The 13,433-nt window shown below is 42.2% G+C and overlaps 1 protein-coding gene across 2 annotated transcripts; it reads left to right on the top strand.

Annotated features, from left to right (window-relative positions):
• The first annotated feature begins 3,563 nt into the window (after positions 1 to 3,563).
• On the top strand, positions 3,564 to 13,019 carry LOC106598790 (sentrin-specific protease 5). 2 transcript variants are annotated; one of them, XM_014189795.2, is made up of 10 exons: positions 3,564 to 4,991; positions 5,164 to 5,386; positions 5,467 to 5,572; positions 6,170 to 6,317; positions 8,877 to 8,924; positions 9,179 to 9,256; positions 9,572 to 9,709; positions 11,247 to 11,330; positions 11,525 to 11,575; positions 11,717 to 13,019. In XM_014189795.2, exons 1-10 carry the CDS (start codon positions 4,029 to 4,031, stop codon positions 11,825 to 11,827), a joined length of 1,950 nt encoding a protein of 649 aa, XP_014045270.2. In that variant the 5' UTR covers positions 3,564 to 4,028; the 3' UTR covers positions 11,828 to 13,019. The 2 variants fall into 2 exon arrangements, with proteins under 2 accessions (XP_014045270.2, XP_014045271.1); XM_014189796.2 differs by lacking the exon at positions 5,164 to 5,386 and having other exon boundaries at positions 3,592 to 3,678; positions 11,717 to 12,493.
• The last annotated feature ends 414 nt before the right edge of the window (positions 13,020 to 13,433 follow it).

The raw sequence follows: 13,433 nt of genomic DNA, 5'->3' as shown, positions 1-13,433 counted from the left end.
ATGAATTTATCACTGCTGAAGTGAAAGCCATCCTCTCTTGGGGAATGTTGCTTTTTAGTTAGCTTTGCGACAGTGTCAAAAAGAAATGTTGGATTGTTCTTATATTCCTCAATTAAGTTGGAAAAATAGGATGATCGAGCAGCAGTGAGGGCTCTTCGATACTGCACGGTACTGTCTTTCCAAGCTAGTTGGTGTGGCGCCATTTCCGTTCCAATTTTCTTGGAGCTTGCTTCAGAGCTCGGTATTTTCTGTATACCAGGGAGCTAGTTTCTTATGACAAATGTTTTTTGTTTTTAGGGGTGCAACTGCATCTAGGGTATTGCGCAAGGTTAAATTGAGTTCCTCAGTTAGGTGGTTAACTGATTTTTGTACTTCGACGTCCTTGGATAGGCGGAGGGAGTCTGGAAGGGCATCTAGGAATCTTTGGGTTGTCCGAGAATTTATAGCACGACTTTTGATGATCCTTGGTTTGGGTCTGAGCAGATTATTTGTTGAAATTGCAAACGTAATAAAATGGTGGTCCGATAGTCCAGGATTATGAGGAAAAACATTAAGATCCACAACATTTATTCCACAGGACAAAACTAGGTCCAGAGTATGACTGTGGCAGTGAGTAGGTCCGGAGACATGTTGGACAAAACCCACTGAGTCGATGATGGCTAGTCATTGACTACAGCTCAGCATTCAACACCATTGTACCCTCAAAGCTCATCACTAAGCTAAGGATCCTGGGACTAAACACCTCCCTCTGCAACTGGATCCTGGACTTCCTGACAGGCCGCCTCCAGGTGGTGAGGGTAGGTAGCAACACATCTGCCACGCTGATCCTCAACACTGGAGCTCCACAGGGGTGCGTGCTCAGTCCCCTCCTGTATTCCCTATTCACCCACGACTGCATGGCCAGGCACCACTCCAACACCATCATTAAGTTTGCAGATGACACAACAGTGGTAGGCCTGATCACCGACAACGACGAGACAGCCTACAGGGAGAAGGTCAAAGACCTGGCCGTGTGGTGCCAGAATAACAACCTATCCCTCAACGTAACCAAGACTAAGGAGATGATTGTGGATTACAGGAAAAGGAGGACCGAGCACGCCCCCATTCTCATCGACGGGTTTGTAGTGGAGCAGGTTGAGAGCTTCAAGTTCCTCGGTGTCCACATCAACAACATACTAGAATGGTCCAAACACACCAAAACAGTCGTGAAGAGGGCACGACAATGCATATTCCCCCTCAGGAAACTAAAAAGGTTTGGCATGGGTCCTGAGATCCTCAGAAGGTTCTACATCTGCAACATCAAGAGCATCCTGACTGGTTGCATCACTGCCTGGTACGGCAATTGCTCGGCCTCTGACCGCAAGGCACTACAGAGGGTAGTGCGTACGGCCCAGTACATCACTGAGGCTAAGCTGCCTGCCATCCAGGACCTCTACACCAGGCGGTGTCAGAGGACGGCCCTAAAAATTGTCAAAGACCCCAGCCACCCTAGTCATAGACTGTTCTCTCTACTGCCGCATGGCAAGCGGTACTGGAGGGCCAAGTTTAGGACAAAAAGGCTTCTCAATAGTTTTTACCCCCAAGCCATAAGACTCCTGAATAGGTAATCAAATGGCTACCCGGACTATTTGCATTGTGTGTGTGTCCCCCCCCCCCCAGACCCTCCAAACCCCAAACCCTCTTTTTACGCTGCTGCTACTCTCTGTTTATCATATATGCATAGTCACTTTAACTATACATTCATGTACATACTACCTCAATTGGGCCGACCAACCAGTGTTCCCGCACGTTGGCAACCCGGGCTATCTGCATTGTGTCCCGCCACCCACCACCTGACAACCCCTCTTTTACGCTACTGCTACTCTCTGTTCATCATATATGCATAATCACTTTAACCATATCTACATGTACATACTACCTCAATCAGCCTCAATCAGCCTGACTTTACTTACCTATTGTTAACCTAACACCTTCTTTGCACTATTGGTTAGAGCCTGGAAGTAAGCATTTCACTGTAAGGTCTACACCTGTTGTATTCGGTGCACGTGACAAATGAACTTTGATTTGATTTGATTTGAGACTGCATACAGAATTCTGCAAAAATGTCTTCCATGTACAACGTAAAACACCAAATAATGCATGCAGAGCAGAATTAGGCCAATACCCGCTAATTATCAAAATAGAGAAAAGAGCCATTAAATTCTACAACCACCTAAAAGGAAGCAATTACCAAACCTTCCATAACAAAGCCATCCCCTACAGAGAAATAAACCTGGAGAAGAGGCCCCTAAGCAAGCTGGTCCTGGGGTTCTTTTCACAAACACAAACACACCCCAAAGAGCCCCAGGACAGCAACACAATTACACCCAACTAAATCATGAGAAAACAAAAAGCTAATTACTTGAAACATTGGAAAGAATTTACAAAAAAACTGAGCAAACTAGAATTCTATTTGGCCCTAAACAGAGAGTACACAGCGGCAGAATACCTGACCCCTGTGACTGACCCAAAATTAAGGAAATCTTTGACTATGTATGGACTCAGTGAGCATAGCCTTGCTATTGAGAAAGTCCGCCGAAGGCAGACCTGGCTCTCAAGAGAAGACAGACTATGCACACTGCCCACAAAATGAGTTGGAAACTGAGCTGCACTTCCTAACATCATGCCAAATATATGACCATATTAGAGACACATATTTCCCACAATGAATTCGAAAACAAATCAAATTTTGATAAACTCCCATATCTATTGGGTGAAATAGCACAGTGTGCAATCACAGCAGCAAGATTTGTGACCTGCTGCCACAAGAAAAGGGCAACCAGTGAAGAACAAACGCCATTGTAAATACAACCTATATTTATGTTTATTTGTTTTCAGTTTTGTACTTTAACTATTTTCACATCGTTACAACACTGTATATAGCCATAATATGACATTTGAAATGTCTTTATTATTTTGGAACTTTTGTAAGTGTAATGTTTACTGTTAATGTTTTTATGTTTATTTTACTTTTGTTTATTATCTATTTCACCTGCTTTGGCAATGTAAACATATGTTTCCCATGTCAATAAATCCCCTTAAATTGAAAAGATTTTATTGAGAGAGAGACACAAACACACACACGAAAAGAACACATACATTGACATGTATGGATGTAAAATGAGCAAAATGGCATAACGTGGCATCTCTGATCATTTTATTTACTTTTTTCAAAGACCCACGGGCTGTATTTGATTGACCCTCATTTATTGAAATTGAATCAATTAATGTATTTATTATTATTGAACGTATTATTGTGATCACTTTTTTCCTTGATAAATTCTGATTGGTACCGGTCGTATCTAGACAAGGTCATAATTATGGTTTAATCCCGCCTATCTCTACAATGTATCTTCTTGAAACCTTACCCACTCTGCTAACTTTATGCCTAACTCTACCCTTGAATGAAGACCAAAAAGCAAATGTTTGTTTTCATGAATTTTTACGATATAGTCCATTTTTACTTTGTGGCTGTGGTAACTAGTAACCACGGAAGCCAGTGTCGTGACGTATTCAACGTGCGACCGCTTGCATGAAATCGACACATTCAGTCGTGATGTGTTTCGCTACAGGCGTCTGGTCGTCCAGGCAAAGAGTGTATACACGAAAATTATGTGGTCTAGGTATCGGCTCATTTGGGTAAATACACGTTGCTACATATTTCTGAATTAATTTCAGTCAGGCAAGACAATACTAAACATGCTGACGGTGATGGTGTGTGCTACATTTTGGTTAGAGAATTTTTTTGCTGCACGCTTTGGTCCCAAATCCTTTCCGTGTGTTGTTGGAGGCTCTGACATGACACACGAGGGCTAGCTTCAAACGTGGTTTAAATTAGCAAGCTAGCATACCGGTAGTTAGGATTCACAGTAGCCAATAATCAAAACATTGTAATGCCGTTCCAGTATGTACATTGCCAGAGAGTAGGTAACGCTACTGTGAGCTAGCTAGCAGAGTTATATATTAGTTAAATTAACCATCTTAAGGGCATGTTTCTCTCAGCGTGTGGTGTCTATAGTACGTCTAGCCAGTCGGCTGAGGAGGCAAAGAAGGGCAAAATAGAAGGCAAGGGTCAGGTGTCTTGTTTTCCTTCCTCGGACCCAACCGAAGGCACTCAAATTGGGAGCCATACCCTGGAGACCATGACCTATTCGAGTCATTCACTTAAAAGCCGTAAACTCTCAGCCGTCCAATCAAACACAAGGCTAGAGAAATTAGTCCCTCACTCATTCAAGAACAGGAAAAAGCACAAACTTAAAATGGAGCCTTCCATTGTCTCTGCTCCAGTCCTCCCTAGTGTAGCTATTAGCAACCATGGGCTTGAACCTGACTCTGAGTGCATTGCTCCCACAGACAACACTCAAGCAAATCTGAGATCAGATCTAAAGCAGATCTCGGTGTCTCATACCTGCTCTGACCTGCCCCTGAGTCAGTCCCCCTCCATGCACTCCCCTTGCCCTCCCTCCACAGTGCACATCAATAGACAGCCCCTGCCAGTCACACATGCCTCTTACCTCTGCTGCAGCCCTGTGGCACAGGTCCACGACCCATCCCTAACAACAACCGCAGCCCCCATTAGAGCCACAAAGCATAGACAACGCCGGAAAAGGGGCCTAAAGCACAACAGAAAAGGAGTCTCTCCTCTCTCCATGCGACACAAGAGGCAGTCGCGGCGCCGGTGTAACATCCAGTTCTGGTGCCAGGTGTGGCGGAAGTGGGGGCACAGAAAGTGGCGGAGAGCCAGGTGTCTCCTCTGGTTCTCCATGATCAGAGCTAAAAGACTGGCGGAAACCAGCAGGCGCCTGTCTATTTTCAACACACAGATGTCTTATAAATACACTGGGGAATTGGCGGAAAGTCAGAAATGGCAGAAGGTACGCAAAGGAAAAGAAGTGGTCACTACGGCCATTGCATGTGATGGTCAAGGCCTGGACAGTGCAGAGGACAGCCAGGCAAGTTCAAATTGCATTACACCAACATAGCAGTCAATACAAAGTCCATGAGCATGTACATGTCATCCATTTATATGCTCAGGCCTATCCAAACACATTTATAAATCAATACAAGAGACCTATACTGACAGCAATAAAATTCAAAATAGCTAAATACAGTTTACTTATTTAGGCAAAGGGGAGTTTGGAACAGAAGGTGCGTCCGTCTGTGGGCACATCAGTGCTGTGTAGCAACCCTGTCAAGGAGGAGGACCAGGGCATAGTCAGAGCTAGGGATGCGGCCACCGCCACTAAACAGGACACGTTGGTGACAAAGCGAGCAGTGCCATATCAACCTCAGAGCCAGCGGGCGTCCACGGACGTCAGCTGGGAAGCAACAACGACGCTCATCCATGGTAGATTTGTTTTTCTTAAACTTTTAAACTGTTTCCTTAAGTGCTGCCTTGAGTATCTAATGTTCTTTCTATCTCCGTAGAGTTCCTTGACTGCTTCTATGTGAAGTACGGAAGTTTCATCCCATTGAGCAAGAGCGATGTACTGAGGCACCTTAACAAGAAACTGAACACTGACCTTACTAAGCGGCAAGTACATAATAAATACAACAGAGAAGACATGGTTTTGGTTCCCTCACTTCATAATGCAATATGAGTAGTATGCCCTGTTTTTCCTGATCATGTGGCCTGACTTGGGTATACTAGGCCAGGGCTGCCCAAACCTCTTCCTGGAAAGCTACTGTCCTGTAGGTTTTCAGTCCAACCCTCTTCCTAGAGATCTACTGTCCTGTAGGTTTTCAGTCCAACCCTCTTCCTAGAGATCTACTGTCCTGTAGGTTTTCAGTCCATCCCTCTTCCTAGAGATCTACTGTCCTGTAGGTTTTCAGCCCAATTGTAATTTACCACACCTGATTCTATTTATTAGCTGCACACCAAGCTGAATCAAGTATTTTAGGTTAGGGTTGGACTGAAAACTTACAGGGCAGTAGAACTCCTGGAAGAGGGTTGGGCAACCCTGCTCTAGGCCCTAGCTGTATCTTATATCTCTGGCCCTGGACAACTTTAGACTCAAGGTATAGCCTATCCTGTTGAGGTCACATGGTCAAGGAAAAACTCAGGGCCCTAGGAATTATAAGGCTCTCTACTAAAGAACAAAACAATGTTTTGTTCTGCCCTCTTTCATAGGAAGTATTTAATCTCTGCAGTAGTAATGAAGTACCAGGCTGTCCTAGCGCATAGAATGATGCCCGCTTTCCGGGTGGTCTACAACAAGCACACTCTGACACTGGAAGACTTGTCTACGCTGGACGATCAGAACTGGCTCAATGACCAGGTTGGTGCCTTTGACCCAAATCCACCAATTTCACCATGATATACAGTGCTTTTGGAAAGTATTCAGACCCCTTGACTTTTCCACTTTTTTGATACGTTACAGCCTTATTCATAACTGGATTAAATAAAATAAAAATCCTCAGGAATCTACACGCAATACCCCCTATTGACAAACCGAAAAGAGGTTATTTGACATTTTTAGAAAATAATAAAAAAAACAGAAATACTTTATTCAGACCCTTTGCTATGAGACTTGAAAATTGAGCTCAGGTGCGTATTGTTTCTATTGATCATCCTTGAGATGTTTCTATGATTGGACATGATTTGGAAAGGCACACAGCTGTCTATATAAGGTCCCACAGTTGACAGTGCATGTCAGAGCAAAAAACAAGCCATGAGGTCGAAGGAATTTTCTGTAGAACTCAGAGACAGGATTGTGTCAAGGCACAGATCTGGGGAGGGGTACCGAAAAATGTCTGCCGCATTGAAGATCCCCAGTAACACAGTGGCCTCCATCATTCCTAAATGAAAAGTTTGGAACCATCAAGACTCTTCCACGAGCTGGCCACCCAGCCAAACTGAGCAATTGGAGGAATAAGGGCCTTGGTCACATGACCAAGAACCCGATGGTCACTCTGACAGAGTTCCTCTGTGGAGATGGGAGAACCTTCCAGAAGGACAACCATCTCTGCAGCACTCCACCAATCAGGCCTTTATAGTAGAGTGGCCAGACGGAAGCCACTCCTCAGAAAAAGGCACATGACAGCCCGCTTGGAGTTTGCCAAAAGGTACCTAACGACTCTCAGACCTTGAGAAACAAGATTCTCTGGTCTGATGAAACCAAGATTGAACTCTTTGGCCTGAATACCAAGCGTCACGTCTGGAGGAAACCTGGCACCATCCCTACGGTAAAGCGTGGTGGCAGCATCATGCTGTGTGGATGTTTTTCAGCGGCAGGGAGGCTAGTCAGGATCGAGGCAAAGCTGAATGGAGCAAAGTACAGCGAGATCCTTCATGAAAACCTGCTCCAGACTGTTCAGGACCTCAGACTTGGGCGAAGGTTCACCTTCCAACAGGAAAACGATCATAAGCACACAGCCAAGACAACGAAGGAGTAGCTTCGGGACAAGTCTCTGACTGTCCTTGATTCTCCCAACCAGATGAGTTTCAGAAAAAAGTTATTTGTTTCTGGCCATTTTGAGCCTGTAATCGAACCAACAAATGATGATCCTCCAGATACTCAACTAGTCTAAAAGCCAGTTTTATTGCTTCTTTAATCAGAACAACAGTTTTCAGCTGTGCTAACATCATTGCAAAAGGGTTTTCTAATGATCAGTTAACCTTTTAAAATGATAAACTTGGATTAGCTAACACAACACGCCATTGGGCCTCTGTATGCCTATGTAGATAATCTATAAAAAAATCAACCTCTGCCATATCGTGGATTCAGAGCTAATGGAACTCAATTGGTTTTCTTTAATGGAAGAGTCTCTAATGTCAAACTTGTAAAGTGTAGTGTACAGCAGGGCAGCTCTCTAGGCCCTCTATTCTTTTCTATTTTTACCAAAGTGACTGGCATTCCAGCTACAATACTCATTTACAACATTAACAATGTCTATACTGTATTTCTGATCAATTTGATGTTATTTTAATGGACAAAAAATGTGCTTTTCTTTCAAAACAAGGACATTTCTAAGTGACCCCAAACTTTTGAACGGTAGTGTATATCCATAGACGGATATATAGTGTTATATACAGTCCTGAATGAATTGTGAATAATGATGAGTGAGGAAGTTAGTCGCACAAATATCATACCCCAAGACATGCTGACCTCTCACCAAAACATTAATCGGAGGTTAGCATTTTTTGAGGGGTATGATATTTGTGCGTTCGATTCATTTAGGATTATCCTTAATCATGGTAGCATCCACATTAATGTATATATTCTATTCTTATTTACAATAAAAGTGACTCAAATGACACTACGTTATTTACCATTCATTTCTAATGGGTACAAAATAATCTGAAACACAACCGAAACACACAGCAAATGCATCCAACAAATTTTTGTCACAAGCTTCATGCAATCATTGATTGCTAGGAATATGGGACCAAATACTAAACTTTTGACTATAATACACACAAAGGATTTTGTCCCAATACTTTCGTTTCCCTAAAATAGGGGCACTATGTATTAAAAGTGCTGTAATTTCTAAACAGTTGATCATTCCCTCCAAATGAAAGTTGACAGTCTGCACTTCAACCTCAGTCATTGTATAATTTCAAATTCAAAGTGCTGGAGTACAGAGCCAAAACAACAACAAATGTTTCACTGATCCATAACTTTTGGAGTTCACTGTATGTCCATAGACTGAAAACGTTCATGACGGGCTGGGAGTTTCTTCTGACCACGTGACCTGATCAAGAAAAACTGGAGTTCACGTGGTCAGGATCAGAAAAGCCTCTTGGCCCTGCGTAGTCTGGTGCGTCATCAGTCCAAAGTTAACTTGCTCAATGTGATGTGACCTGTTTGAACTTATTTTGTGGTTTACTCTTGAAGGTCATGAATATGTATGGAGAATTAATCATGGAGTCCGCACAACACAAGGTAGGTTTTATTTATCATTATATTTCCTCCATTCTATCAAGAAATATTCATAATGTATTATAATGATGTGTTACATTATAATAATGAGTCTGATCACAGAGGGGTAGAAATTCTACAATAGCCCGAGTCCTGATGCAATTGGGCTTATATAACAAATGGGAGCAACTTTGATTGTCGTCCCTCCATTTGATGCATGTGGTCTTGGTTCCTGAATGAGCTTCTTTTTTTTTTCCTTTTTTTTTTTACTTGTCTAGGTCCATTTCTTTAACAGCTTCTTCCACCGACAGCTCATGACCAAAGGATATGAAGGGGTGAAGAGGTGGACCAAGAAGGTAAAGGCTGAATTTCAGATTGTTAAACTTTGTTTTGATCTTTCAGAATGGATGTCACTCAAAAACTTCTGATAATCATTGGGGATGGGGTCTGTTCTGTTTCAATTCAGGAGATTAATTGTGATGTACATAAACTTTAATTGGTGGAAATGGAATTGACCCCAACCCGGACCAGGGTCGTTCGTTTTAGCTTTCCATTACAATTTTTTTTTTACTTTCCGTATTCTAATGAGCACAACCGCTGTTTCACTCCGTGCAAACCGTTTTCTACCCTACTGAACACATCCCTGGCTTCTGTTCCTCTTTGTCCTGCAGGTGGATCTTTTCTCCAAGGCTCTGCTGCTGATACCCATCCACCTGGAGATCCACTGGTGCCTGGTGACGGCCGACACCGCCGGCAAGAGGATCCACCTCTACGACTCCCAGGGCATCGTGTTCAAGGAGGCTGCTGAGGTAACGTTGACATAACTTTTACTGATTTAACTTTTGTTTATACAGGTTATTCTCATTGAGATCAAATCTCAATCAGACCTCACAACTGATGCGTCCTTACACCAGCTTATGTGTGTCTGAACTCATTGGTGGTAGGAAGACTCAAGCATATTTTAATAGGATGAACATGAAAATGCTTTATTTTATTTTTGCTATAATATGCTACTGTGGCTAAATATCTCACTTGACTGAAAGGAATGCTTTCATTTCATCCATACCCTTGCCCTGTACATTGTGGAATGACTTAACCAGTAGTGAATGTGTCCATATTCAATAACAGAATATACATTCCAGTGGTGTAAACGTTTAAACAAAATTGGGATCCTTAACTTTAAGAAAAATCCTTAACTGAAAAACATGTTCATAAAAAATAAAATAATAATAATAACTAAAATCACTGTGCATTTTTCACAAAACATATTATTTTCTGTGTGTAGCCTAACTGGACTATATGGCTATAAAGACCTGGGGAAAGTTGTGTAATTTAAATAAAAACCAGAGAGGAAGAGGCAAACTTTAGGCTACTTTGGTGAATTTGGGAGGCATGCAAGACAAGACATTGTGAGATACAGATTACCAAAACATATGCGCACTGTTCTGCCTGCCCCCTCCTCTCTCTCCCTTGCGCTGGTTTGCCTGCCCCCTCCTCTCTCTCCCTCGCGTTGGCCTGCCTGCCCCTTCCTCTCTCTCCCTCGCGTTGGCCTGCCTGCCCTCTCCCTCGCGTTGGCCTGCCTGCCCTCTCCCTCGCGTTGGCCTGCCTGCCCTCTCCCTCGCGTTGGCCTGCCTGCCCTCTCCCTCGCGTTGGCCTGCCTGCCCTCTCCCTCGCGTTGGCCTGCCTGCCCTCTCCCTCGCGTTGGCCTGCCTGCCCTCTCCCTCGCGTTGGCCTGCCTGCCCTCTCCCTCGCGTTGGCCTGCTCCCTCTCTCCCTTGCGCTGTCTCGCCTGCTCTTTCTCTTCACCAATGATGTCAGTGTGTGTTCAGTCTTCGGTCTGTTGCGTGTGGAATATGCCAGCCTATTTATTGATGATATGCCCCGCTTTACCGAAGTTGCAAGACAAATTGCGATTTAGGTCTATTACACGGTTCTTACTCTGTCTGCCTGGTGGCCAACCTGCCTATACTGTGCCCCTCCCTTCTGTGTTTCTGTTCTCGGCAGTACAGCATCTAATCAGTCTCCGTTCCAAGTTCCAAAAATACCAATCTTAGCAGTCGATTCCTAGTGGAATCGAATCTTAACACAAAAACAATTGATTCATGTGGAATTGTATTAATTTTATTATAATTTCATTGAAAATGAATAAAAAATTGTTTTTATTTGTCACATCCCTAATATATTCATGTTTAATCATAGCTTAATTAAGTTGTTACTTGTTACGTCAGATTTCACAGACTGACTTTACACAAACAAATACAATTTCCAATCAGTAAAATGCTATTTTACCTGATTTAATGTAGACGAAATCAACATTTCTTTTGTCTCCCCCCTTTCCATTCTATAGAATGTTTTAAGGTACATACATACTGAAGCGAAGGAGAGGAAGCAAACTGCATTTCAAAATGGCTGGAAGATGTATATCAATGAGGTATGATACATTGAGCTGTGTGTAGATCTTTGAAATTGAGTTTTAATGTTTGCTTGGTCATTTTTTTAACACAATAGAACAAAAATACTGGTCTTTAAGGGATTGCCTGCAGAAATCCTGCCAAAAATGCCATTTGAAATGTAGCCCATGATAATCACTGTTTTGGGTGTCTAACTCCTAATGATTTTTCACAGAGAATACCACAACAGACGAATGAAAACGACTGTGGAGTTTTTGTGTTAGAGGTACTAGCGTATTATTTTTTTAAATCCTTGATTATTTCAATTGTCTGCTTTTATCGTCATGTACCTCTGTGTCAGTGCAATCTTAATAAAGTATTACTTTCTGTCTCACTCACCCTGTTCATTCGTGTACCTTTCTCTCAGTACTGCAGGTGCCTTGCCTTGGGGAAACCGCTGCAATTCTCCCAAGGGGACATGCCGACTGTGCGTAAGAGAATCTACAGAGAGCTCTGTGAATGCAAGCTCCAGGACTGACAAAATGGACCTTTCACCTTTTCACCATCCTCACTCACCTCACCAGGGCACACTGTAGCAAAATGTTTTGCAATGGTAAAAAAAAGTAGAGATTGTCCTGTCTTTCAAGAATCCTTGAGCCATAGAAAAAGGGGGGGGGGGGTTGGTTTGTTTGGACCCTGTCATTGTGTTAGCTGATATATTTAATTAGTGGAGAAGCATCTCCACCCCATATTCTGCCAGCCTGTCATTTCAAGCCGCATGGTAGCAGACTGACTAGCTGGCATTTATTTTAGCTAATGGTGTATCAGGGTGTAACACAATATGTTGTGATCAGTCTGTAATGACAGCAGACTAGTTGGTCTCCTAGAAGTTGACATTTTTATTTTATAAAAAACTGGTATGAACTTAGTACTTACTGACTTAACAAAGTCTGAGGCAACTCTATATATGTGTCCACTGTTTTTCAATGGTTATTGCATTATTTTACATGAGCTTACAACGTTTAGACTATTGTTGAAGGCGGCAGACCGAATAGCAACTTACCATTGAATGTATTGAACATACGGAATGTATTCAATGTAGTTTTTGTTCACACTTTTGTTTAAAGTTTGTGTTTTAGACGTTTATGTATGGGTCAAATTTCATTTTTTTGCATTGGATAAATTGCATTCATTTAAATGGAAACTGTTGTCCCTTTGTCAGTTAGATTTGCAATTGACCTTTAAGACCTAAGTTTTACCATTATGTCATGTCTCTATCTCCTGGAAGCTCAGTTCTGTAACAGGTCAGCAGGAGGTTAATTTGGATCAGGTTTTGAGCCATTAAAAAGTAAATCAGGGCCCGTATTCATAAAGCGTGTTAAGGTAGGACTTCTCTGAGAAGCTTTGAGAATACAGGCCCAGAAGGATACGTAATGTTTTTTGTCTTTGTCACCTTACTTTCATGAAAGACATAATCTGGAATTTTTATTTAACCAGGCAAGTCAGTTAAGAACAAATTCTTATTTACAATGACGGCCTACCGGGGAACAACTGCCTTGTTCAGGGGCAGAACGACAGATTTTTACCTTGTCAGTTTGGGGATTTGATCCAGCAACCTTTCGGTTACTGGCTCTAACCACTAGGCTACCTGCCGCCCCAATATTGAACAAAGTTATTGTAAAGTATATGTACATAGTAATGTTAAAATAACATAAAATCCATTTGATTTAGAGCCACTCTGGGTGCATTATTTTACCTAATGTATTGTACATATTTTCACTTAACAGAGATGATGAATTATGGCGAGATATATATATATATATATATACATACGTACACACAGTACCAGTCAAAAGTTTGGACACGTACTCATTAAAGGATTTATCTTTATTTTTACTACGTTCTACATTGTAGAATAATAGTGAATACATCAAACTATGAAATAACATATGGAAACATGTAGTTACCAAAAAAGTGTTAAATCAAAATATATTTTATATTTGAGATTCATCAAAGTAGCTACTCTTTGCCTTGATGACAGCTTTGCTCACTCTTGACATCTCAACCAGCTTCATAAGGGAGTCACCTGGAATGCATTTCAATTAACAGGTGTGCCTTGTTCATTTGTGGAATTTCTTCCTTAA

The sequence above is a fragment of the Salmo salar genome, chromosome ssa03 (genome assembly GCF_905237065.1).
Source record: "Salmo salar chromosome ssa03, Ssal_v3.1, whole genome shotgun sequence".
In the NCBI taxonomy this organism is placed as follows: Eukaryota; Metazoa; Chordata; class Actinopteri; order Salmoniformes; family Salmonidae; genus Salmo; species Salmo salar.
Note: the sequence above shows the minus strand (reverse complement) of the source record. Positions and strands in the feature narration are given on the sequence as shown.